Here is a 25,735-nt window from a genome sequence, read left to right as displayed (position 1 = left end):
AACATCCCAAGACATCAGTCAGGAAGTTAAAACTATGTCGCAAATTCAAATCAAATCAAATCAAATCAAATTTTATTTGTCACATACACATGGTTAACAGATGTTAATGCGAGTGTAGCGAAATGCTTGTGCTTCTAGTTCCGACAATGCAGTAATAACGAACAAGTAATCTAACTAACAATTCCAAAAAACTACTGTCTTATACACAGTGTAAGGGGATAAAGAATATGTACATAAGGATATATGAATGAGTGATGGTACAGAGCAGCATAGGCAAGATACAGTAGATGATATCGAGTACAGTATATACATATGAGATGAGTATGTAAACAAAGTGGCATAGTTAAAGTGGCTAGTGATACATGTATTACATAAGGATGCAGTCGATGATATAGAGTACAGTATATACGTATGCATATGAGATGAATAATGTAGGGTAAGTAACATTATATAAGGTAGCATTGTTTAAAGTGGCTAGTGATATATTTACATAATTTCCCATCAATTCCCATTATTAAGTGGCTGGAGTTGAGTCAGTGTCATTGACAGTGTGTTGGCAGCAGCCACTCAATGTTAGTGGTGGCTGTTTAACAGTCTGATGGCCTTGAGATAGAAGCTGTTTTTCAGTCTCTCGGTCCCAGCTTTGATGCACCTGTACTGACCTCGCCTTCTGGATGACAGCGGGGTGAACAGGCAGTGGCTCGGGTGGTTGATGTCCTTGATGATCTTTATGGCCTTCCTGTAGCATCGGGTGGTGTAGGTGTCCTGGAGGGCAGGTAGTTTGCCCCCGGTGATGCGTTGTGCAGACCTCACTACCCTCTGGAGAGCCTTACGGTTGAGGGTGGTGCAGTTGCCATACCAGGCGGTGATACAGCCCGCCAGGATGCTCTCGATTGTGCATCTGTAGAAGTTTGTGAGTGCTTTTGGTGACAAGCCAAATTTCTTCAGCCTCCTGAGGTTGAAGAGGCGCTGCTGCGCCTTCTTCACGATGCTGTCTGTGTGAGTGGACCAATTCAGTTTGTCTGTGATGTGTATGCCGAGGAACTTAAAACTTACAACCCTCTCCACTACTGTTCCATCGATGTGGATGGGGGTGTTCCCTCTGCTGTTTCCTGAAGTCCACAATCATCTCCTTAGTTTTGTTGACGTTGAGTGTGAGGTTATTTTCCTGACACCACACTCCGAGGGCCCTCACCTCCTCCCTGTAGGCCGTCTCGTCGTTGTTGGTAATCAAGCCTACCACTGTGTCGTCCGCAAACTTGATGATTGAGTTGGAGGCGTGCGTGGCCACGCAGTCGTGGGTGAACAGGGAGTACAGGAGAGGGCTGAGAACGCACCCTTGTGGGGAACCAGTGTTGAGGATCAGCAGGGTGGATGGATACTATAGTATTATTCTATCACATATTCAGTAGTCAGTTCTCTGTATACTGGAATAGAGAGATACATTTTGGCCCCTCAGAAGGGGAAGGGCTGGCTAGTCCTTCGACATTGTCCTTTGTGCTTTCCTTGTGTTCCTGGTCCATTTGCCATGCAACTCCAGGTGTCAGAGAGCACATCATTTAGGGCAGAGCCTTCATGTGTCTGTGTATGTGTATGCTTGGGCTGTACTCTGTTTTGGCCTCCGAGTGGTGCAGCGGTCTAAGGCACTCAGTGCTAGAGGCGTCACCACAGACCCTGGTTTGATCCCGGGCCGTATCACAACCGGCCGTGATTGGGAGTCCCATAGGACAGCGCACAATTGGCTCAGCGTCAGCCGGGTTAGGCTGTCATTGTAAAATAAGTTTGTTCTTAACCGACTTGCCAAGTTAAATAACATGTTTATTTTTTATTTTTTTAATAACTGTGATGGCCAGGAAAACCGTCTCTGACGGGTTCCCATCCAGCTATACTAATGTGTGCAGAGAGGCCTCAGAGCAGTTCCCCTCAACTCCCACTTTCCCACACCGAGCAGACTGTAGCAGGGTGACATAGGGCAGCCATACTCCACCTCGATCTCTACCCCTCACAGTCGTAACTTTGAAGGCCCCGCTTCTCTTTCTCTCTGACCGAGCAAACCAGCTGTCTATGACTATGACACGTGTTTAGTAGATGTTGTTGTGGGTGGAGCTAAATGCTTGTGCTTCTAGTTCCGACAGTGCAGCCATATCTAACAATTCCACAACATATACCCAATTCACACAAATCTAAGTAAGGGAATGGAATTAAGAATATATAAATATGTGGATGAGCTATGTCAGAGCGGCATAGGCTAAGATGCAATAGATAGTATAAAATACAGTATTATTAAAGTGACATTATTAAAGTGACTACTGTTCCATTTATTAAGGTGGCCAATGATTTCAAGTCTGTATGTAGACAGCAGCCTCTCTGTGCTAGTGATGCTAGTAAAGGTTCAAAATGAACCTTTAATTATGTTACATTGCTCCACCGGTTGAGTATTAGAAAGCATTGTTGTTATTTTTCTGCACAGTCAGAGAGAGAGTGTTTGATCCCTCTGGTTATGTGAGCAAGAGAGAGAGAGTGAGAGTACGGAGGCAGGGAGGAGTGGTTGGAGGGAGCCAGGAATGCAGGGAGGGGGTAGAGTGTAGAGAAAGAGAAAGAGCGAGAGGGGGAAGGGTAGGAGAGAGAGAAGAGAGAGAGAGAGAGAGAGAGAGAGTGGGGGGGGACTCTATTATGACAGGAATTCTACAGTGGTGACAAAGGGACAATAAGTTTCTGTGGCCCTCTTTTACTGTGCGGGGCCCTCCAAGTCTGAGACAGGGGAAATGAGATGCTGATACCAGGGCCTCTCCTGCAGGAGTATACAGGCAGGGAGGTCCCTCCATACCTACTATGTGATGCTAAATGCTACAGATCGACAGGCAGACAGACAGACAGACAGACAGGCCCTCTCTAGTCTGTGATTCTGCTTCTAACTGCTACTAGAAAAAAAGGACAACAGGTTAAAAAAAACAGTCAAAGCCATTCATTTTATAGGGAGCTGTTCCCTTTATTTACTATGGGGATCTTTGCGTCGATTTGCATCAACAATTTGTTTACTTCTATGTGTGTGAAGATGGTGAAATCAATGAATGAATCAGTTGTCTTACTGGCAGCCTTACCTCACTATGCCCTCACTGCCCACCATCCTATTGTAGTATCCACATAGACGATCTGAGCACCCTATGCCCCCCTATGTTCCTTCTCTGGGCTCCCTGTCTCATGCATTGAGCCAGCTGTGAGTGGATAACCCTGCAATGCAGCATCCTGGTGACTCACACAGGCTGAGACACACTGAGACACACAGAGAGACACACAAACACTGAGAAACACACACACTGAGACACACGCTGAGACACACTGAGACACCCACTGAAACACGCACTGAATCGCACTGAGACACACTGAGAGGGAGGTAGGGAGAGAGGGAGGGAGAGAGGGATGCAGAGAGAGAGGCAGGCAGAGAGGCGGGGATGCAGAGAGGGAGGCAGGCAGAAAAGGAGACAGAAAGGCAGGGAGAGAGGGAGGCAGGCAGACAGAGAGGGATGCAGAGAGGGAGGGAGACAGGCAGGCAGAGAGGCGGGGATGCAGAGAGGGAGGCAGGCAGAGAGGTGGGATGCAGAGAGGGAGGCAGGCAGAAAGGGAGACAGAGAGGCAGGGAGAGAGGGAGAGAGGGAGGAAGGCAGACCGAGAGGGATGCAGAGAGGGATGCAGGCAGAGAGGTGGGGATGCAGAGAGGGAGGCAGGCAGAAAGGGAGACAGAGAGGCAGGGAGAGAGGGAGGCAGGCAGACAGAGAGGGATGCAGAGAGGGAGGGAGACAGGCAGGCAGAGAGGCAGGCAGAGAGGCAGGCAGGCAGGCAGAGAGGGATGCAGGGAGGGAGCACAGGAGGCTGCTGAGGAGAGAACGGCTCATAATAATGGCTGGAACGTAGAAAATGGAATGAAAATGGAATGGCATCAAACATCTTGTTCCCGAGTGGCACAGCGGTCTAAGGCACTGCATCTCAGTGCTAGAGGTGTCACTACAAACACCCTGGTTCAAATCCAGGCTGTATCACAATCAGCCGTGATTGGGAGTCCCATTGGGTGGAGCACAATTGGCCCAGCATCATCAGAGATTGGCTGGTGTCGGCCATCATTATTCTTAGCTGACTTAGTTAAATTAAGCCTAGTTAAATAAACATTTAAAATAAATGGATTTGAAACCATTCCACAGATTCCTCTCCAGTCATTACCACAAGCCCATCCTCCCCAATTAAGGTGCCACCAACCTCCTGTGGCAGGTAGGGAGGCATGAATGGGGAAAGAATAGGGTTTTGGAATAAAGTCTGAAAATAAGGTCTGAGATTAATACAGGCTTTTGAGATGTTTTACGGTTTGTTCAGTGATATAATATCAGTCAGTTAACATCACCTTTATGAATTAGGAAGTCTGTATATGCGTTGTGTTTTTTTATTACAATAAATACTTCAAAATTCGCAAAACGTCCTGGAACAAAACTAGTAAGATCTACTAAGCCTGTGTTTACCACAGACCTTATTTTCGGCGTTTATCCAAAAACCCTACAAAAGTTCCATTCATTTTCTCATAGGCTTTGTTCAACGAACCATGGCGGACTTAGTGCCAACAAAAAGACGCCATTATTATCACTCTCTATAGTATATGTGACTGAGCTTAGCTCTAAAACGACGATCAACCATGTTAATTTCCACCCCTTCCCTGGTCAGTCGGTGCAATTGTTGGAGGCAAGTAGCCTAGCGCTTAAGAGTGTTGGGCCAGTACCCAAAAAGTCTCTGGTTTGAATCCCTGTGCAGATCTGGTAAACGGTAATACAAAAGAAAAAAACAACAGTTATTTTGTATTATTTTGTACCATCTTTGAAATGCAAGAGAAAGGCCATAATTAATTATTCTAGCCCAGCTGCAATTTAGATTTTGGCCACTAGATGGCAGCAGTATATGAGCAAAGTTTTAGACTGATCCAATGAACCATTGTATTTCTGTTCAAACTGTTGTGTCAGGACTGCCCAAATGTGTTTAATTTGTTTATTAATAACTTTTCATGTTCAAAACTGTGCACTCTCCTCAAACAATAGCATGGCATTATTTCACTGTAATAGCTTCTGTAAATTTGACAGTGCAGTTAGATTTAAGCTTTCTGCCAAAATCAGATATGTCAATGCCCTGGGAAATGTTCTTGTTAGTTAGCCTATGTTAGCTCAACCTTCCCGTGGAATGGGACACCGATCCTGAAGAAGTTTTAAGCAACGCACTTAACCCTAATTGCTCCTGTAAGTTGCTCTGGATAAGAGCAACTGCTAAATAACTAAATTATCAAATGTAAAATGTTGTTACCAGCCTGGCAATTCCCAAATGGCACCCTATAGTGTACTACTTTTGACCTGTAGATACTTTTGACCTGTAAATTACAGACCTCTACATGCTTTGTAAGTAGGAAAACCTGCAAAATAGGCAGTGTATCAAATACTCACTGTATATATCAGATTGAAGCACCCTCTCTATTTCGGTGTCTATATCTGCTCTTCCTCTCTCTCCTCACCTAAAAGCACATTGAGTTCCAGTGGTTGTCATATTTAGCTCAGCTCCCTTTATAACAGTACTGGCTGGCAGCAGGCGTATTCTAGGGAGGTAGACTGAACAACCCAGTTTCTATTATCCAGACAGAAAGAGAGGTGAGTAAAAAATGGGTGGAGAGGCATGAGAAGGGTGAGGATGGGTAGCCGTGTCCGATGAGGAATCTACATACTGCTTCAGACACCCGATCCCCCTCTTTCCACCAGATGTCCTTCTTGCCATCCAGGCTCTGAAAATCGTATCATCTTATCTCTTTGGGACTGGATAGAGGGACCCTGGCCTCCACCCTACAACAGTGCTCAGTATTGCTACATATTCATTCCCCCTACCCCAGTGTTGTAGAGAAGGATCAGTCCACTAGAGGATGCTGTTTCAGCCAGATGGACTCAGCAACACTCCCCTCATGGGCCACCAACACCACATGCTCTTTAATCAGCCCTGTGGGGCTCCAGGAATCTGAACCCCAAGCCTTCCGTCCTTATCCCACGTCCCTGTCACAAACACTCCAATGCTGGCTACGGTCTGAGGCTGTCTGGGTATTTCTGGAAGTCTGCCACCGGCACAGCTCAAAGTGACCTTCGCAGCAGACCAGGCAGACAGAGAGAGAGAGACTTTAGACTTTTTGTATTTCTTTAATGATACATCTTCATTTCATTTAATTAAAACCTCAACCCCCCCACTCCCCTTTAAAAAAACAAATATCCCTTGAGCTGCATACTCACCTTGCCTTCTACCCCACGATACAAAACAACACCAAACATAACAATAACCAAAGCCTCACCATTTCTGCAACCTTATATCCAACCCATCTTCCCGATCTGTACAGACGGCCCCCCGACACACCATATCTCCTGAAACATCTCCACACTTTTTTAAATCATTTTATATGGCTGGGTTGTGGAAGATAGGCTCCTCCCACACCCACAGCCCAGGCTCCCCATCCCCTTCCCGTATGGGCCTTAGCAGCTGCCAAGCCCTCAGCACTGCAGAGTAAAAATCAGAGAGACCTGCTGTACTCAGCCTCTCCAGCGTCAGGAGGAACAGCTGCCGGTCCAACCCTAATCCGCCAGCTCTCCCTCATCCCTCCAGCCGACATCAGTATAGTACAGCAGTCTCTGCGCCACCTTTAGGCAGAATGCAGCCACCCTGCTCTCCAGTTCCACCAGGCCCTGTTCTCCTTCGTGGACGGAAATACAACACTGCCGCCCTCACCCAGTCCACCAGCTTGCGTTGCAGGTCTGGGGGGCTGAGGACAGCCAGTTTATGCCACAGCACCCAACAGCCTATTGCTGTGATTCCTGGACATGTAAAACCGATCGAGTCGGGCTGCACTCACCCTAGCCCCAAAGACCTTCACCCATGTATACTGTTTTGTGTTTGGATGTCTAGTTCTTTAAACATCCACTAGGTCAATTAATGATGTCCCTTATCACCCCCACCGTCCACCAGCGTCTCCTCAGGCTCTACCTGTGAGAAAAACCCCTGTTATTAATTTCTGCTTTTACTACAAGCACTCTACCGCTACACACCTCCTTTGAGGAACACATTTCTACGGCCAGACCCGGTGCAAAAAGAAGAGAGAGACTCTGCTTTACGGTCTGTCTAACAAAAGTGCTGGGATGAAGGGTTGAATGATGACGAAGGGTCTTCTTTGTGGAGGTTCATGTAGTTCTAGTCATAAACAAGGAGAGATTTATAACCCTGGTAGGATACATGCGAGTGACCATGTCTGCGTCACTATTCCCTATATTGTGCACTTTTGATCAAAGCCCTATGGCCTTTTATACATGTTGGTACGTGCACTAATTGGGACACACCCAATGTCTTTATATCCAGCAAGGGAAGATGTGATCAGACACACCCAATGCTGCATTTGTGAGAGTTTGATAAATGGCCTGAAATCAGTCCGATACAACAACGCCCTAAGCAGAGTTTTAATCTTGCAGTATAGTCTTTGACCGCATCTTCCCACCACGGTCATAAAGAGATGGGCCGGCCCATATTAACAAAGCATCTCAGAGTACGAGTGCTTTAAAATACTAAACTGATCCTAGAACAGCACTCCTACTCTGGGACATTTTGTGAATACAGGCCCATGTCTTTGGTTGGAAGATACTGTCTGGTGTCTGGTGAGGGTGTAGAGTAGGGCTTTTCCTAGCCATAATATGGCTGTGGCCTCCATTACTGCGGATAGTATGTGTGTGTGTCATCCCAGCAAACATTACCCCATTGGACACATGTGTATTCTTTGGTGGGCAAGGTGAACAGGGGCTGTTTCACACCAAGCCCACACCAGCCAAACACGTGCTAACCCAGACCAAGCCCACACCAGCCAAACACGTGCTAAACCAGACCAAGTCCACACCAGCCAAACGCGGGCTAACCCAGACCAAGCCCACACCAGTCAAACGCGGGCTAACCCAGACCAAGCCCACATCAGCCCGACACCGGCTAGCCCACAACAAGCCTACACCAGCCCAGCACAGGCTAGCCAACACCAGCCCACACCAAGCCCAACACGGTCTAGCCTACACCAAGCCCAGCACAGGCTAGCCCACAACAAGCCCATGATGGGCCAGCCTACACCAAGCCCAACACGGTCCAGCTCACACCAAGCCCAACACAGGCTAGCCCACACCAAGCCCATGATGGGCCAGCCTACACCAAGCCCAACACGGTCCAGCTCACACCAAGCCCAACACAGGCTAGCCCACACCAAGCCCATGATGGGCCAGCCTACACCAAGCCCAACACGGTCCAGCTCACACCAAGCCCAACACAGGCTAGCCCACAACAAGCCCATGATGGGCCAGCCTACACCAAGCCCAACACGGTCCAGCTCACACCAGCCCAGCACAGGCTAGCCAACACCAGCCCACACCAAGCCCAACACGGTCTAGCCTACACCAAGCCCAACACAGGCTAGCCCACAACAAGCCCATGATGGGCCAGCCTACACCAAGCCCAACACGGTCCAGCTCACACCAAGCCCAGCACAGGCTAGCCCACAACAAGCCCATGATGGGCCAGCCTACACCAAGCCCAACACGGTCCAGCTCACACCAAGCCCAACACAGGCTAGCCCACACCAAGCCCAAAATGGGCTAGCCACCAATCCCAGCACAGACTAGCCCACACCAAGCCCAGCTACTTCATGATGTAGAGAAGGGTGCTTATTTGAATATTTGGGGGCGTGGTTTGCAAATACCGTAATTCATGTTGTTAAGTTTTTTTTCAATAATACAAGATAAAAATTTGCTTACACAATTCAAACCAATGCAGGTTCGGAACTTTTCGGAACTAAGAATAATATTATTTTTAGATAGAACCTTATAGGGTTGTGGGTTCGATTCTCACGGGGGACCAGTATGAAAAGTAGGAAAATTAATGTACTCACGATGGTAAGTTGCTCTGGATAAGAGCGCATGCTAAATAACTAAAATATCAATATAAAATTAAATCAAGGCGATGTTTTAACATAATGCTCAGAGACTTGTGTATGTCTGTTCATCAAATCACATTTTATTGGTCACATACACATACAGTATTTAGCAGATGTTATTGCGGGTGGAGCGAAATGCTTGTGTTCCTAACCAATAGTGCAGTAGTATCTAACAATTCACAACAATACACACAAATCTAAAAGTAAAATAAATATATAAATATTAGATTGAGCAATGTCGGAGTGGCGTTGACTAAAATACAGTAGAATAGAATACAGTATATACATACGAGATGAGTAAAGCAGAATGTAAACCTTATTAAAGTGACTACTGTTCCACTATTAAAGTGGCCATTGATTCCAAGTCTATGTACATAGGGCAGCAGCCTCTAAGGTGCAGGGTTGCGTAACCGGGTGGAAACCAGTTAGTGATGGCTTTTTAACAGTCTGATGGCCTAGAGATAGAAGCTGTTTTTCAGTCTCTTGGTCCTGGCTTTGATGCACCTGTACTGACCTCGCTTTCTGGATGATAGTGGGGTGAACAGGCCGTGGCTCGGGTGGTTGATGTTCTTGATGATCTTTTTGGCTTCTCTGTGACCGGGTGCTGTAGGTGTCCTGGAGGGCAGGTAGTTTGCCCCCGGTGATGCGTTGGGCAGACCGCACCACCCTCTTGTGAGCCCTGCGGTTGTGGGTGGTGCAGTTGCCGTACCAGGTGGTGATACAGCCCGACAGGATGCTCTCAATTGTACATCTGTAAAGGTTTGTGAGGGTTTTAACGTCTCACTGAATGTTTTGTTGACAATCAGTGAGACGTAATTTTCCTGGCACCACTCTCCCAGGGCCCTCACCTCCTCCCTGTAGGCTGTCTCGTCATTGTTGGTAATCAGGCCTACTACTGTTATGTCTTCTGCAAACTTGATGATTAAGTTGGAGGCGTGTGTGGCCACCCAGTCACTGTTGAACAGGGAGTATAGGAGGGGGCTGAGCACACACCCCTGTGGTGAGGATAAGTGGCGGTGTTGTTTCATACCTTCACCACCTGGGGGCGGCCTGTCAGGAAGTCCAAGAGCCAGTTGCACAGGGCAGGGTTCAGACCCAGGGCCCCAAGCTTAATGATGAGCTTGGATGGTGCTATGGTGTTGAATGCTGAGCTGTAGTCAATTAACAGCATTCTTTCATAGGTACTCCTCTTTTCCAGAAGGGATAGGGCAGTGTGCAGTGAGATTGGATTGTTTGTAGATCTATTGGGGCAGTAAGCAAATTGATGTGGGTCTAGGGTGTCAGGTAAGGTAGAGGTGATATGATCCTTAACTAACCTCTCAAAGCACTTCATGATGACAGAAGTGAGTGCTACGGGGTGATAGTAATTTAGTTCAGTTACCTTTGCTTTCTTGGGTACAGGAACAATGTTGGACATCTTGAGGGGTGGGGACAGCAGACTGGGTATCGAGAGATTGAATATATCTGTAAACGCTCCAGCCAGCTGGTCTGCACATGCTCTGAGGACGCGGCTAGGGATGCTGTCTGGGTCGGCAGCCTTGCGAGGGTTAACACGCTTAAATATATTACTCAGGTCATCCAAGGAGAAGGAGAGCCCACAGTCCTTGGTAGCGGGCCGCATCGGGGGCACTGGGTTTTTCTCAAAGCGGGCGAAGAAGGTGCTTAGCTTGTCCGGAAGCAAGACTTCGGTGTCCTCAACGTGGCTGGTTTTCCCTTTGTAATCTGTGATTGTCTGTAGATCCTGCCACTTCCGTCTCATATCTGAGCCGTTGAATTGCGACTCCACTCTGTCTCTGTATTGACGTTTTGCCAGTTTGATTGCCTTACGGCGGGAATAACTACACTGTTTGTATTCAGCCATATTCTCCGTCATCTTGCCATGGTTAAATACGGTGGTTCGTGCTTTCAGTTTTGTGTGAATGCTGCCATTTATCCATGGTTTCTGGTTTGGGTAGATTTTAATAGTCACAGTGGGTACAACATCTCCTATACACTTCTTAATGAACTCAGTCACCACATCCGTGTTTTCTTCAATGTTATTCTCAGAGGCTACATGGAACATTTCCCAGTCCGTGTGATCAAAACAATCTTAAAGCCTGGATTCCGATTGGTCAGACCAGCGTTGAATAGATCTTAGCACGGGTACATCCTGTTTGAATTTTTGCCTATAGGAAGATGCCGCAAAATGGAGTCTTGATCAGATTTGCCGAAGGGGTGGCGGGGGAGGGCCTTGTAGGCATTTAGCAAAGTTGAGTAGCAGTGGTCCAATGTTTTTATAGAGCGAGTACTACAGTCAATGTGTAGTTAGACCTTCGGTAGCGTTTTGCTCAAAATTGCTTTGATACAATAAATCCAGCCTCAGGATATGTGGTTTCCAGTTTTCATAAAATCCAGTGTAGTTCTTTGAGGGCCATCGAGGTATCGGCTTGAGGGAGAATATGCACGGCTGTGACTATAACCGAAGATAATTTTATTTTAAGGTACTACGGTCGGCATTTGATTGTGAGGTATTCTAGTTCAGGTGAACAAAAGCACTTGAGTTTCTGTATGTTATCACAATCACACCATGAGCAGTTAATCATGAAACATACATCCCCTTCTTTCTTCTTTATTCCTGTCTGTGCATTGTGTCGGACTAGAAGTCCACTCCGATTACCTCTTCTCCTTCTCCGCCGGCAGTGTTTTGGAGCAGCCTCTGAAATAAGTTAAATTGCCCTGGGAGTACTGTACTAACAAAGGATCCAATTCGGGAAAGTCGTATTCCTGGTCTTAATGCTGGTGTGTTACCGCTGATCCTATATCCAAAGGTTATTTCCGGCTGTATGTAATAACACAGAAAAAAAAAAAAAAAAAAATCCTGCAAAGTTGCTTAGGAGCTAGAAGCAGAGCTGCCATTTAGCCATCTTTACGCCAACAGATATATAATTTTGAAGCTTACCCAGGCTGGTCTGTTCTGGAGTCAGTCACTACTATTCTGTCGATGGAATAGCAGTGGTTGGACTAAATGGCACTGTGGGGCTGGCTGTGTTGTATACTGTAAGCTGTAAGCACCGTACTGAAACAAGGCATCGGTCTTTGGTTCCATTATCTAGTGCTTTGCTTTGCCCACCAAGCTACTAGCCTGTGATTGGCTGAATCGATATCCTCTCTGTTGCTGTTTATTAGATTTTTTATCCCTTGTTGCCCGTGGGCGATCTTACTCTCAGTGGGGCACCGTGTCGATGAGGCTGCTGTGCTCTGAGCTCAGAGAGCTGGCTGTACTCTTGGGCACAAACACACTCACTCAATGAACAGGAGGGCATTATCCTCTGTCCTTTGACCCCTACAACAGATTTACTGTGAACATATCTATTTCCTCCCTGTGATTGGTTCACAATATTGCATGCTGCTTTATACTCTATTGACAAATTACAATTTATTGTGTGTATGTCTGTGTGCATGCCGCATGTGTGTGTATGTGGGTCATATATATTTCACTGGGTTGTACGGAGGTGCTATGGTTGACAGCAGCTCCATAAAGTCCTATTGATTTCTCAGAGAGGGCTGAGGCTCTATTTCATGTCAGTGGTGCAGCTAGCTGTGAATCAGAACAGGATGACACCAAGGCAGGCAGCAGCAGCCGAGACCTTCAGTGTCTGTGTAACTCAATCACAGCCCTGAGTATGAGAGTGTGGAGAGAGAGAGAGAGAGCTGCCCTGTGATCTGATGTCCATAAACCAGCACTCGAGTCTGTCTATAGATGTGGGGGGTGATTCGTGACCCGAGGCGAAACAGTGTTTTGAATTTGAATGATGTCCTTTGGTTTTCCTCCACCCCATCAATACCTTCTGTTTCCCTACCAAAGTGTTTATAGCCATGATGTGCCACCATTATTATAAAGACAGTGACATGACCATGCTATCACAGTGTCTTTTCATACCCCATCAAAGGAACACATCTGTATAGTCTCTTCTCCCTGCCAAACTGTTAATAGCCATTGTGCCATAACACCTAAAAAAACGGCTGTGGCGATTCTAGTGTTAGTAGCCATTATGCCACCTCTATTATTTGCCATGACATGACCAGATACTCACACTGCAGCTCACCCTGTGCTCCAACCCCTCTGTGGGTGTGTGTCTCAAGGGGGTTGGAGAAAAAGCAGAAAGATTCATCTCTCTGTACAGTGACAATAGAAAATAAAGTAATAAGCTCCTTCTTCTCCCAGCCATAAGGAAAGACCTCCCTGGCCGCCACTGACACCCATCATGGCAGACAGTCGCCAACCTGAGGACAGCCACCCCCATTGGGACACGTCAGGAGCACAGGACCCCTCTCCCCCAGCCCACGGGGCTAACGGCTACCCCCCCTCATACAGGGCGTGCCAGCCAGGAACGGCCCATGGAGCAGCACCCCCCTCCTACACCTCCAGAGAGAACTGCTTCAATGGAGACCATGCAGTTACGGCTGGTAAGGACACCTGATATCAGAGACTCAGGGACAGAGCTTTTATAACTACTGTATTATACCCACATACTTCATCTGTATTGACCAGTATTGTCAAAACTGTGTGTGTATACAATGTGGTCGAGTAGTACCTGTCAATTAGAATACACACACACACACCTACACACACATACACACATACACATGCACACACACGCACACACAGGGGTTGGTCATTCTGTTTGGTTGGTCTTTCTGAGTGTGTGTGTGTGTGCGTGTGTGGGTCCAGCAGGCACTAAGCGGGCCCCTACCTCTCACTGTGTGGGAGGAACAGTGAACATTGAAGCACCCTTAGTAGATTCATTATCCATTATTACTGTGGCAATTAAGGGTGAAAATCTCTGTTTTCCCAGAGCGAGACACACACACAAACACACACACACCCCTCTCCACACACACTGACTATACCCCACTCCGTTCCCTCCTCTTGTTGCCATGGCAGCGGCTCCTCTACAATTTAGTTTGCCAAAGCTCTATTGTTTTGTCTATTGTCCCTGCAATCTTTCTGCCTTTACATTTATATTTCTGCTGACACACAGAACCTACCACTACCTACTACCGCCACTTTTCTCTTCACATCTCTGCCAGGAGTCGTATTAACCTCCTGTACCTCTATTTTAACTGCAGTATGTTGCCAGGACCAGACCTGTCATGTCTATTATTCATTTAGACAGCATCAGTCACCTAGCCTGTTAGATTGAATACAATGCACTGTTGAAGACCAGTCTTGCCATACTATTGGTCAAGAAGAAGCAGTAAGGAAGTCAGCCAAAGAGTATCTTCTGTTTTATCACCACAAGTACACTGTACCCTGTGGGATGAGCTCCATTAGTATCTAGCCTGGATAGTGTGGCCAGTGCTCCATTAGTCTGTTTCAAACATTGCCTAGAGCATCTGTTAATCTATGTCCATTTACAATTTTGCTGACATTTAATTCCCACACTCTGTAGCGATGGAACGTATTATTACAACTGTCTTTCAAAGACATTGACTTTTAGCGAGATCACTGAAGCCGTTGTACTATCATGTGTTGTCTAAATGCCAAGTGCCTTCTATGGTCTTCAGGTGTTCGGCATATAAAGAATACGATGTATGTAAATGTACATTTTCTTTCACAGAGATTTGAATCCTTTTACTTATGCAAACACATAATCCAGCTCCACCCAACCATTACAGAACACTGCATGACACAATGATATTATGCTGTGTTATGTATTATGTTTTAAAAAAGATATACATATATTTCACCTTTATTTAACCAGGTAGGCCAGTTGAGAACAAGTTCTCATTTACAACTGCAACCTGGCCAAGATAAAGCAAAGCAGTGCGACACAAACAACAACACAGAGTTACACATGGAATACAGTCTCCAACTTCAGCGATTTTTGCAATTCGTTCCAGTCATTGGCAGCAGAGAACTGGAAGGAAAGGCTGCCAAAGCAGGTGTTGGCTTTGGGGATGATCCAAATGACTTGAACCATAGAGCAGTGCCAATCCTCTGTGTTTGATAGTGTCAGTTAGGACCTGAATTTATAGTCACAAATCCTCTCAGAGTACAAGTGCTGATCTAAGATCAGGTCCTCCCTGTCCATGGAATCGTATTTATTATGATCTAAAAGGTAAAGCTGATCCTATACCAGCTCTCCTGCCCTGAGAGGTTTTGTGAATATGGGACCTGGACCACTGCCAATATCATACAGAGAGATCCACCTCAGTTTTGTGTCTGTCTGAGGGAGTAGGGAGGTCAGGCCAGGGCAGGGAGGTCAGGCCAGGGCAGGGAGGTCAGGATGGGAGTACAGACGCGTGGCAGGGGGCCTAGAGCTGGACCTATTCGGGGGGGCGGACGGACGCTAGGTTGGGCAGACGGACGCTAGGTTGGATCTGCATGCTGCAACAGCTGATGGGTTGAACTAGGGTGATTGCGTTGAGAAGAGACGTGTAATGTCCTTGAGCAACAAAGATTTGTCCATGGCTTCAAAGAACTAAAGCATGGAACTGAAGATGTAAAGAGGTAGAGGCCTCCTGTTAGGAGGCCTGCTGTGTCCACTGGATAAGTGAGATGTGTAGTTTGAATACCTGCCACATTGCTAGTCATCCAATGTAGTATGCTGTGAACATTTACAGACTTTCACATCTGTATAACACTTCAACACAAACTGTAATGTAATTTCAATATTAACTATACTGTTAGTAACCACCAACGTTATCTGTGTATTGGGTTTTAGGATGTTGTTAACTGATGTTTGACTTTGTGTTGTTTTGACTCTTGTCTGTTGGGGTGGTTTTGGAGGACACAGTTGTCATGGTTTTATTTTCAATTGGTTGTGGAGAACACAGTTGTCATGGTTTTATTTTCAAGTGGTTGTGGAGGACACAGTTGTCATGGTTTTCTGTTGAGGTAGTTGTGGAGGACACAGTTGTCATGGTTTTCTGTTGAGGTAGTTGTGGAGGACACAGTTGTCATGGTTTTATTTTCAAGTGGTTGTGGAGGACACAGTTGTCATGGTTTTCTTTTCAAGTGGTTGTGGAGGACACAGTTGTCATGGTTTTCTGTTGAGGTAGTTGTGGAGGACACAGTTGTCATGGTTTTATTTTCAAGTGGTTGTGGAGGACACAGTTGTCATGGTTTTCTGTTGAGTTAGTTGTGGAGGACACAGTTGTCATGGTTTTCTGTTGAGGTAGTTGTGGAGGACACAGTTGTCATGGTTTTATTTTCAAGTGGTTGTGGAGGACACAGTTGTCATGGTTTTCTGTTGAGGTAGTTGTGGAGGACACAGTTGTCATGGTGTTCTTGAGCTTCACCATGTACAGGGGTACAGTTATTCAGTCAGTTAGTCAGTCAGTACCTTTGGCAGCATCATGTTGGGGATGGGTGTGGCAGCTGAGCTCTCAGACATGAGAGAGAGGGGAGATGAGGGGAGGGACTGAGGATGGGAACAGAGCAACCAAAGCTCAGAATTAGACCGGGCCCAAAACACTTAGGCTGTGTGTTGCTGTGGCAACAGCTCCGTTCCCTTCACACAGAGTTTTGGCGGTGGTATCTCGCCGGCTGTCTCTCTCTCTCTCTCTCTCGCTCTCTCTCTGCCCTCCCTCTCTCTCTCTCTCTCTCTTTCTCTCTCTCTCTCTCTCTCTCTCTGCCCTCCCTCTCTCTCTTTCTCTCTCTCTCTCTCCTCTCTCTCTCTCTCTCCCTCCCTCTCTCTCTCTCTCTCTCTCTCTCTCTCTCTCTCTCTCTCTGCCCTCCCTCTCTCTCTTTCTCTCTCTCTCTCTCTCTCTCTCTCTCTCTGCCCTCCCTCTCTCTTCTCTCTTTCTCTCTCTCTCCTCTCTGCCCTCCCTCTCTCTCTTTCTCTCTCTCTCTCTCTCTCTCTCTTTCTCCCCTCTCCACCCTGCGGTGAGGTGCAATCCTGCGTTTGGCAGTGTGTCTGACTCTGTGGCTGCCTCAGGTCTCTACTCAAGGGGAGTCTGTTTTCGCTTTGCTCTACTGGTCTAGTCTGGTCTGACCAGTACAGGTAATAAAAAAACCTTTTTCTGTCCTGGTAGTGTAGCTCAGTACAGAATTGTCTGCATGCCGGGGGGGGACTGTAGTTGTGGCTTTGGATTAGAATATAACTCTTCTTCTCTTTTATACTGGGGTTTTATTGACATTTAATGTGCCTTATTTTTATTTGTTCATGTTTTTCTGTTTTTTTATTCATGTGTTAAGGCCAATGAGACAAACTTGGTAAGAGAAGTAAGGGCTGTCACTGTGAATGGTTTTTGACTCAACATCATTCTGTTGGGAAGGGCTGAAACAAGACTGAAGAAGACAGCTATCATTAGAATTAGAGTAGATGAGACAGTAGATGAGTTTATTGCTGTGTGTGTGTGTGTGTGTGTGTGTGTGTGTGTGTGTGTGTGTGTGTGTGTGTGTGTGTGTGTGTGTGTGTGTGTGTGTGTGTGTGTGTGTTGTTTGTGTCTGTCAGCTAGTAAACTGCTGTTTCACTGGAATGAACCCAACGACCTGGTGATGCTGTGTGTGTATGTGCATGTGTGTTGGAGGTGTGTGTGTGTGTGTTGGAGGTGTGTGTGAGCATGTGTCGTCGTGTGCCTTTGAGGCAGAATTTGATCTGGATGCAGGACACATCACTGCCCATTCTGTGAGGAGGGAGTGGGGAGGGAGGGAGTGAGTGAGTGGGGAGGGAGGGAGTGGGTATCTGTCTAGGTGAGGGCATGTCTGTCTGTTTGGAGGGCGCATATCTGTCTGTTTGGAGGGAGGGAGTTCATCATCGCCAAGCTATGGGCTCTAGAATAGAATGACGTTATGGTGTCAGGAATCAGGATAGAGACAAAGTAAGAGAATGACTAGAAAGGGCATAGAACCGCTGACGATGGCAATTTGCTTTGCTTCTATGCAGACACTGAAAATGGCCCATAAGGCTCTAATTAAAAGAAGTCCAACATAGACAATAGGTTGCCGTTTGAGACGCAGCCCTGGACTGTGTTTGTTGGAATGTCATGCTGTGTGGTTGATCTGCTAAGGCAATCTGAGGCGAAGGCTGGACCAATAGAATGTGCGAACAATACAATTTGATTTGATTTGAAGGAATCTGTTAATACTGTCTCAGTGGCTCTGTGGTGAAATCATCTCTTCTTTTTCTTCTCCTCCCTGTCCATCTTTTGACTCTCCTGTTCAGCTCGTTTGAGCTACATCAATGCATCAGGCAAAACATCACTGGGCTGGGAGGGATTGAGATTCAAGACATGAAACACAGTTTCATGATGTGATCTCAGGGTGGAGATCTGAGAACGTTGACCAGTATCTGGTAGGCTGTTGATTGATGCTCCTGGATTTTCAGCATTGACTGTTCTGTTATATTTTTCAAAAACTTGGCAGGTATAACTCCTACTGAAGTCATTAAAACAATCTCGCTCAGGTTTTTACCTTTTCTCAAATAGCTTATGTTTATTAATGGATTAAACTGACTGTAATGACAGTTGGGTTTGTAAATGGTATGTATTTGTCCATGTGTGTATGACAGTCATTTTCTCTGTAAAATGGAACCACAGAAAGCAGGCTCATTTGAGTGGGTGAGTGTTTCCGGAAGACTTACGCATGTATGTGTGTGTGTTTGTGCATGTGTGTGTGCATGTGCGCGTGAGTGTCTGGTGGGTGGGAAATGGTCCTGAAACAGCTCGTCGTGACAACAAAAGCTTTCCACCGCCAACTAACTAATCCCACTGAAATGCACTGTTGCCATGTCAATTACACGGTTTAGGAGACTGACATTCTCAAAAACTAAATCATGACAGTAAAACTCATGAGTTTAAAATAAAGGATGTGGTATGGATCTACAGTATATATTGGAGTCCATATGCACAGGAATCATGGATGTATGGCTCACCAAGGTTTACATTACAACACACAGTATATACACAAACCCTACATACACACACACACAAGCACACTCTCACACACACACACATACATATAAACCTATGTTCTTCTGAACTCAGTCCACTCCACATCAGTTTTACAACTACTTGACATCTTCTTTATGCTATTTTAAGGATTGTACTGTCAACCTATGTCTAATGGGTAAAGGTATCATCTAGATGAAATTGTTTGTGACCAGTGGAGGGTATCTGGGTCATGTTCATTAGTGCACACCATAGTAAACATATTGCGACGAAAAACATGCTTCCGTTGCTTTCATTTGGTTCCTAGTGAGTATAACCCTGGGCATCCCACGCTGTTGTTGACTCAAAGTTCAGCCAATCACAGGCCCATGCCCAGAGCCATTTCTGATTGGCCAGTAGGTTTGGCTGCTTCCTGTCTGAACCAGTGTTTCCATGGTGATGCCTGCAATTAGAATGCTGCCAATTCTACAAGTATAGATAGCCTATTTCATATTTCAATTTAGATTTTTTTTTCTCACCACGGTTCTCTGCATATTAAACATTCAGCCTTAGATAGACAGAAAGCAATCATTAAATTAATTATCAATCAATAAGTACTGACCATAAGTAAATATTTCCTTGACACGATATGATTAGCAAGATATAGTTGGTCTCGACATCACTGAAGACTGTGGGTGCCTGTGTGTCTAACTGTGTGTGTGTGTGTCCCACAGAGCAAGTTTCTGCACGAATCGTGCAAGAGGTGACAGCAGAAGCAGTGGCAGTACTGAAGGGAGAACAGGAGACAAGACTGCAGTCAGGTACACACACACACACACACACACAGGACATGTCCCGGCCCACCCCTCCAGAGGGAGCATAGCTATTCTGAAAGTGACATAGAAGTCCTTTAGGCTGATGTCAATGGACTAAAATGGTGCTGTTGGTGTGTGTGTGTGTGTGTGTGTGTGTGTGTGTGTGTGTGTGTGTGTGTGTGTGTGTGTGTGTGTGTGTGTGTGTGTGTGTGTGTGTGTGTGTGTGTGTGTGTGTGTGTGTGTGTGTGTGTGTGTGTGTTGCGTGTGTGTGTGTGCGTGTGTGTGTGCGTGCGTGCGTGTGTGTTGTGTGTTTGGGTACGTGCGTGTGTGTTTGGGTACGTGCATGTGTGCGTGCGTGGTTGTGTGCGTTTGCGTGTGTGTTTGGGTACGTGTGTGTGTGTGTGCGTGCGTGCGTGCGTGCGTGCGTGTGTGTGTGCGTAGGGGTTAGAGAGCAGTGCTTGGACCGGACAGCTGTCAGAGAAGATCTAACATGGTGGTAGTGGTGGGGGAGTAAACCCAGAGCAAAGCAGAACAGATCCCAGATCAGCCATCTGGAGTCCACTTAGCAACATTGACCCTCAACATGTAGTAGCCTCTCCATGCACGTGCACAGATAAGGGTCTGCCCGAGCACCTGCTCCTTTGCTTTCCCACTCGCCAAGTGCCCTTTTGGGTGGTGGTATATATATTTAAAACATTTTTATACAGTTTATGTCATTGTTCTTCTGAACTGACTGCCCCAAAGTCATTGTGACGTCAAGTTCATCACCCTACCGCCAGTTGGTCTGCCCTGTACGGCGCTCACATGCGCCCGGATGTGCCTTTTTCCCAGTCTGCCCTGTTGGGAGATTGCGTGCGCCCGGTATCCAAACATGCATGTCTTGATGAGGTCACCGGTTGAGTTTGTGTAGCGAGATAACTAGTAGAAATATAAACAGTTCTGCCACAGCAGCATAACATTTGATTAATGCTTGATTTACATCATCATCGATATTCGCTCTGGTTGGCTGAAGCACAGCAGCACTTCATCAGTTATTTCTTATATCGAATCATAGCCCTGAGAAGGGTGCTGGAGGTTCTGCAGCACCCCTGATATATAAAAATACATTTGCTAAAGTTATAGTAATTTTTTAGAATTTAGCTGACCCTAACTGTTTTCCTATCGAGAACCCCTGTCAACTGCTAATTATCCTATAAACTTCCAAAGAGGCCTATTGAGTGAATATTGTTTTACAAACTATACTGAACATCAATATAAGCGCAACATGCAACAATTTCAAAGATATTAATGAGTTGTAGTTCATATGAGGAAATATGTCAATTGAAACAAATTCATTAGGCCCTAGTCTATAGATATCACGTGACTGGGCAGGGGTGCAGCCATGACGGCCTGGGAGGGCATAGGCCCACCCACTTGGGAGCCAGGCCCACCCACTGGGGAGCCAGGCTCAGCCAATCAGAATTTGTTTTTCCCCAAAAAGGGCTTTATTACAGACAGAAATACTCCTCAGTTTCATCAGCTCTCTGGGTGGCTGGCCTCAAACGATCCCGAGGGTGAAGAAGCCAGATGTGGCGGTCCTGGGCTGGCGTGATTATACGTGGTCTGCCGTTGTGAGGCCAGTTGGACATACTGCCAAATTCTCTAAAATGGCATTGGAGGCGGCTTATGGTAGATAAATGTACATTTAATTCTTAAGACTTTTCTGCAGTCAGCATGCCAAATGCACACTCCCTCAAAACTTGAGACATCTGTGACATTGTGCTGTGTGACAAAACTTCACATTTTAGTATGGCCTTTTATTGTCCACAGCACAAGGTGCCCCTGTGTAATGAATCTAACTGCCTGTAGCTCAAGCCCTGAAACAAGGATATGCATATTCTTGTTACCATTTGAAAGGAAACACTTAAAAGTTTGTGTAAATGTGAATTGAATGTAGGAGAAAATAACACAATAGATCTGGTAGAAGAAAATACAAAGAAAAAACAACCGGTATTTTTATACCACCATCTTTGAAATGCAAGAGAAAGGTCACAGTTCTAGCCATCACTCTGGTTGTAATTCCAATAGCGTCCACAAGATGGCAGCAGTGTATGTGCAAAGTTTCAGATGGATAACTTCAAGTATGAGTGAACTACAATACTTTTAGTGTGAAGTCCCCAGGTACATTTGGGCAAATCGTGAAGGAGACATTCGCATTCATATTACACTTTTCTGCAAGAATATCGTCAAATCTGTATACTTGGACTTTGATTCAGCTTTCCAAGTATTAGTAGCCATATTATAAGTTGCAAAACAACCAGTTTTCATAACTTCATAACTCTGAATATTCTTATAATTTTGGTCCAAAATGAAAAGGCATGCTGTCGTACAAGGTTAGTAGCTACATTTGACGTCATATACATGGTTTCCGTAAAGCCCAGCTCATTGGCTATATAGCTAGCTTTGTTAAGCACCGATTGGTGCTTAATTGACAAAGATACAGTCAATCAAGTGATGACCGCCCACGTCATTGGCGTGCCATGAAGGCTTTGTTCTCTGACCAAATATGGTGTCCTATAGGATATACTACACCCCTCATGATATAGTGAAGTCTTGTTACCTTCTAAGATCTCTGAGGAATACATACAAACGTGATTTGACTCGTTGAAACAATGTTTTAAGGTGAGATTTTCACAGATTCCTTACTTTGCAAATTGTATGAGTGGAAATACAAAATCGATCATGCATGCTATAGGGACCTTTTTAGGAAATGAAACCGACACTTCATGTTATCTCTGGGATCTTTTGAATGATAAATTAGAGCAAGATTTCAGAATGTAAGTACACATTTCAACTTCAGAGGTGAATTTATCTTACCTATTGAGGTGAAAAAAGTTTTTTGTTGTTAAGAGCTCTCCTCAAACATGGCATTTTTTTTGTAAAGGCTACTGTAAATTAGACACTGCAGTTATATTAACAAGAATTTAAGCTTTCAGCCGATATAAGACATTTCTATGTACCGACATTTGTTGTTTCTCTAAAATCAGCGATCTTGACATCACGCTGCATGATTTACAACTGTCCCGTTGACGGAACGACAATCCTTAAAACAAGAGAGAGATAGGCTTTTGGCATGGAGGTGTTAGGACTATCATTTCGTCCTTACAGTATATTACAACATGTTTGTCTCCATTCACCTAGGCCTAGGCTGTTGATGGATCAAGACTAGGTTGTTTTTATTGATCTCAGTTTGTCAGTGTGAAAGTAGCCTGTCTTTTCGATCATTTGTGAGGTAGGCCTATGAAAAAAGTTTCTGCCAAAGTCTCCAGTCATAAAAAATGATGTAGAATTGCATTAAATGCATTTATAAAAGGCCACCTTTTTCCAGGACACTAGGCTACTAAGAATGTTCCCTGTGTGTGCAACTTGCAAGCGCCTCTACTCCACGACTCTATGCCACTATATGGAGGTGTGCTGATAGGCTATGCATGCAATGTGCTGTTATAAAGGTGTATTTCTTTTTCTCATGTATTCCGGAACATCAGAGCTCCCCAGGTCACCACCCTCTCACGCCCACTTTTTGTTCCAGCACCTCCTGATTTCCAAATCATTTGTTCTAAAGGGGAGTACGTACTAAAGTCAAGAATACAAAACAATTCATTTTATACTGACTTCTCACGCCCACACATTCACACAGCCATACGCACACACACACACACACACACACACACACACACACACACACACACACACACACACACACACACACACACACACACACACACACACACAACACAAACAGACTCACATACAAACATACCCACACACACATGCACACAAACAGACGCACACACATGTCCTGCTACGCACACACTGTCTGTCTCACTACCCAGCCGACAGAGATAGAGACCTTGTCCTTGAGACATACTCCCCGTTCTCTCCCAAATCTCTAGTCAGGTCAACACCAAGCTCAGACAGTCTGTGTTTAATATACCATAAAGGCATATTGTTTCACCCTAATTCTGACTAGAACTACACATTTATTGATTATGATTTTATACATTCTAATCAATTCCATACAATTATATGTTTCAGGGCGGAATATTCTAATCATTCAATTAACAGACAATTCTCACCTATCATCTAGATTTTAGCTAACCTTCCTATACTAAAAAACCCACACAAGCCGCTAGCCAGACAGCTATATATCACGAGTTAGAAGATCATGAATATTAGGCTATATTATGCAGTCATTACTTAAAGAGCATTGAAGTTAAATCACAATCATAAAAACTAACTAGCTAACGAGAAGATTTACATCAATCATCAACATCAACGATCAGCTGATAGCATTTCCTCTTTTCCAAATGTCAGTCATGTCTTTGGGAGGCTCTGTAACTAGCTTGCTTTGCAATGAGTGAGTGTGTTGTTGCAGTAATAAATAGGGTCTGTGCACACACCTGAGCCTCTCTATCCCCTGATGGGACGTCTCTCTGTCAGCACATCTAAACTCAGCAAAAAAAGAAACATCCTCTCACTGTCAACTGCGTTTATTTTCAGCAAACTTAACATGTGTAAATATTTGTATGAAAAACAAGATTCAACAACTGAGAGATAAACTGAACAAGTTCCATAGACATGTGACTAACAGAAATGGAATAATGTGTCCCTGAACAAAGGGGGTTCAAAATCAAAAGTAACAGTCGGTATCTGGTGTGGCCACCAGCTGCTTTAAATACTGCAGTGCATCTCCTCCTCATGGACTGCACCAGACTTGCCAGTTCTTGCTGTGAAATGTTACCCCACTCTTCCACCAAGGCACCTGCCGGACATTTCTGGGGGGAATGGTCCTAGGCCTCATTCATCGATCCAACAGGTTCCAGACGTGCTGAATGGGATTGAGATCCGGGCTCTTCGCTGGCCATGGCAGAACACTGACATTCCTGTCTTGCAGGAAATCACGCACAGAACGAGCAGTATGGCTGGTGGCATTGTCATGCTGGAGGGTCATGTCAGGATGATCCTGCAGGAAGGGTACCACATGAGGGAGGAGGATGTCTTCCCTGTAACAGACAGCGTTGAGATTGCTTGCAATGACAACAAGCTCAGTCTGATGATGCTGTGACACACTGCCTCAGACCATGACAAACCCTCCACCTCCAAATCGATCCCGCTCCAGAGTGCAGGCCTCGGTGTAACGCTCATTCCTTCGACGATAAACACGAATCCGACCATCACCCCTGATGAGACATAACTGCAACTCGTCAGTGAAAAGCACTTTTTGCTAGTCCTGTCTGTCTGGTCCAGCGACGGTGGGTTTGTGCCCATCGGCGATGTTGTTGCCGGTGATGTCTGGTGAGGACCTGCCAGGCCTACAAGTCCTCAGTCCAGCCTCTCACAGCCGATTGCAGACAGCCCGAGCACTAATGGAGGGACTGTGCATTCCTGGTTTAACTCAGGCATTTGTTGTTGCCATCCTGTACCTGTCCCGCAGGTGTGATGTTCGGATGAATCGATCCTGTGCAGGTGTTGTTACCCGTGGTCTGCCACTGCGAGGACGATCAGCCGTCCGTCCTGTCTCCCTGTAGCACTGTCTTAAGCATCTCACAGTTTGGACATTGCAATGTATTGCCCTGGCCACATCTGCAGTCCTCATGCCTCCTTGCAGCATGCCTAAGGCACGTTCACGCAGATGAGCAGGGACCCTGGGCATCTTTCTTTTGGTGTTTTTCAGAGTCGGTAGAAAGGCCTCTTTAGTGTCCTAAGTTTTCTTAACTGTGACCTTAATTGCCTACCGTTTGTAAGCTGTTAGTGTCTTAACGACCGTTCCACAGGTTCATGTTCATTAATTGTTTATGGTTCAATGAACAAGCATGGGAAACATTGTTTAAACCTTTTACAATGAAGATCTGTGAAGTTATTTTTGTAACAGTATTTTTATTGGAATTTCACAATTTTCACCCATATTAAGAGATACAACAACAGAGACAAAGCACACAGAACAAAAACAAGAAAAACAGCACCCACTTACACATATCTACGTGCATATATATACACATACATACATACA

The 25,735-nt window shown here is 45.6% G+C and overlaps 1 protein-coding gene across 16 annotated transcripts in view; it reads left to right on the top strand.

Annotated features, from left to right (window-relative positions):
- The window catches only part of map2 (microtubule-associated protein 2), a 134,690-nt gene that overhangs the window by 56,204 nt on the left and 52,751 nt on the right, over window positions 1-25,735 (top strand). For 13 of the 16 annotated variants that reach the window (XM_042319673.1, XM_042319685.1, XM_042319682.1 and 10 more), the window contains 2 exons: window positions 13,221-13,462; window positions 19,606-19,692. In XM_042319673.1, the coding sequence (XP_042175607.1) occupies window positions 13,261-13,462; window positions 19,606-19,692 (289 nt within the window). In that variant the 5' untranslated portion in view covers window positions 13,221-13,260. Of the gene's footprint in view, window positions 1-13,220; window positions 13,463-16,851; window positions 17,005-19,605; window positions 19,693-25,735 lie in introns of those variants that run through there. The other 3 variants (XM_042319686.1, XM_042319677.1, XM_042319687.1) reach the window with 3 other exon arrangements.

The sequence above is a fragment of the Oncorhynchus tshawytscha genome, linkage group LG03, assembly GCF_018296145.1.
Source record: "Oncorhynchus tshawytscha isolate Ot180627B linkage group LG03, Otsh_v2.0, whole genome shotgun sequence".
NCBI classification, from domain to species: domain Eukaryota; kingdom Metazoa; phylum Chordata; class Actinopteri; order Salmoniformes; family Salmonidae; genus Oncorhynchus; species Oncorhynchus tshawytscha.
The sequence above is the reverse complement of the archived record's forward strand: the minus strand, read 5'-3'. Positions and strand labels throughout refer to the sequence as shown.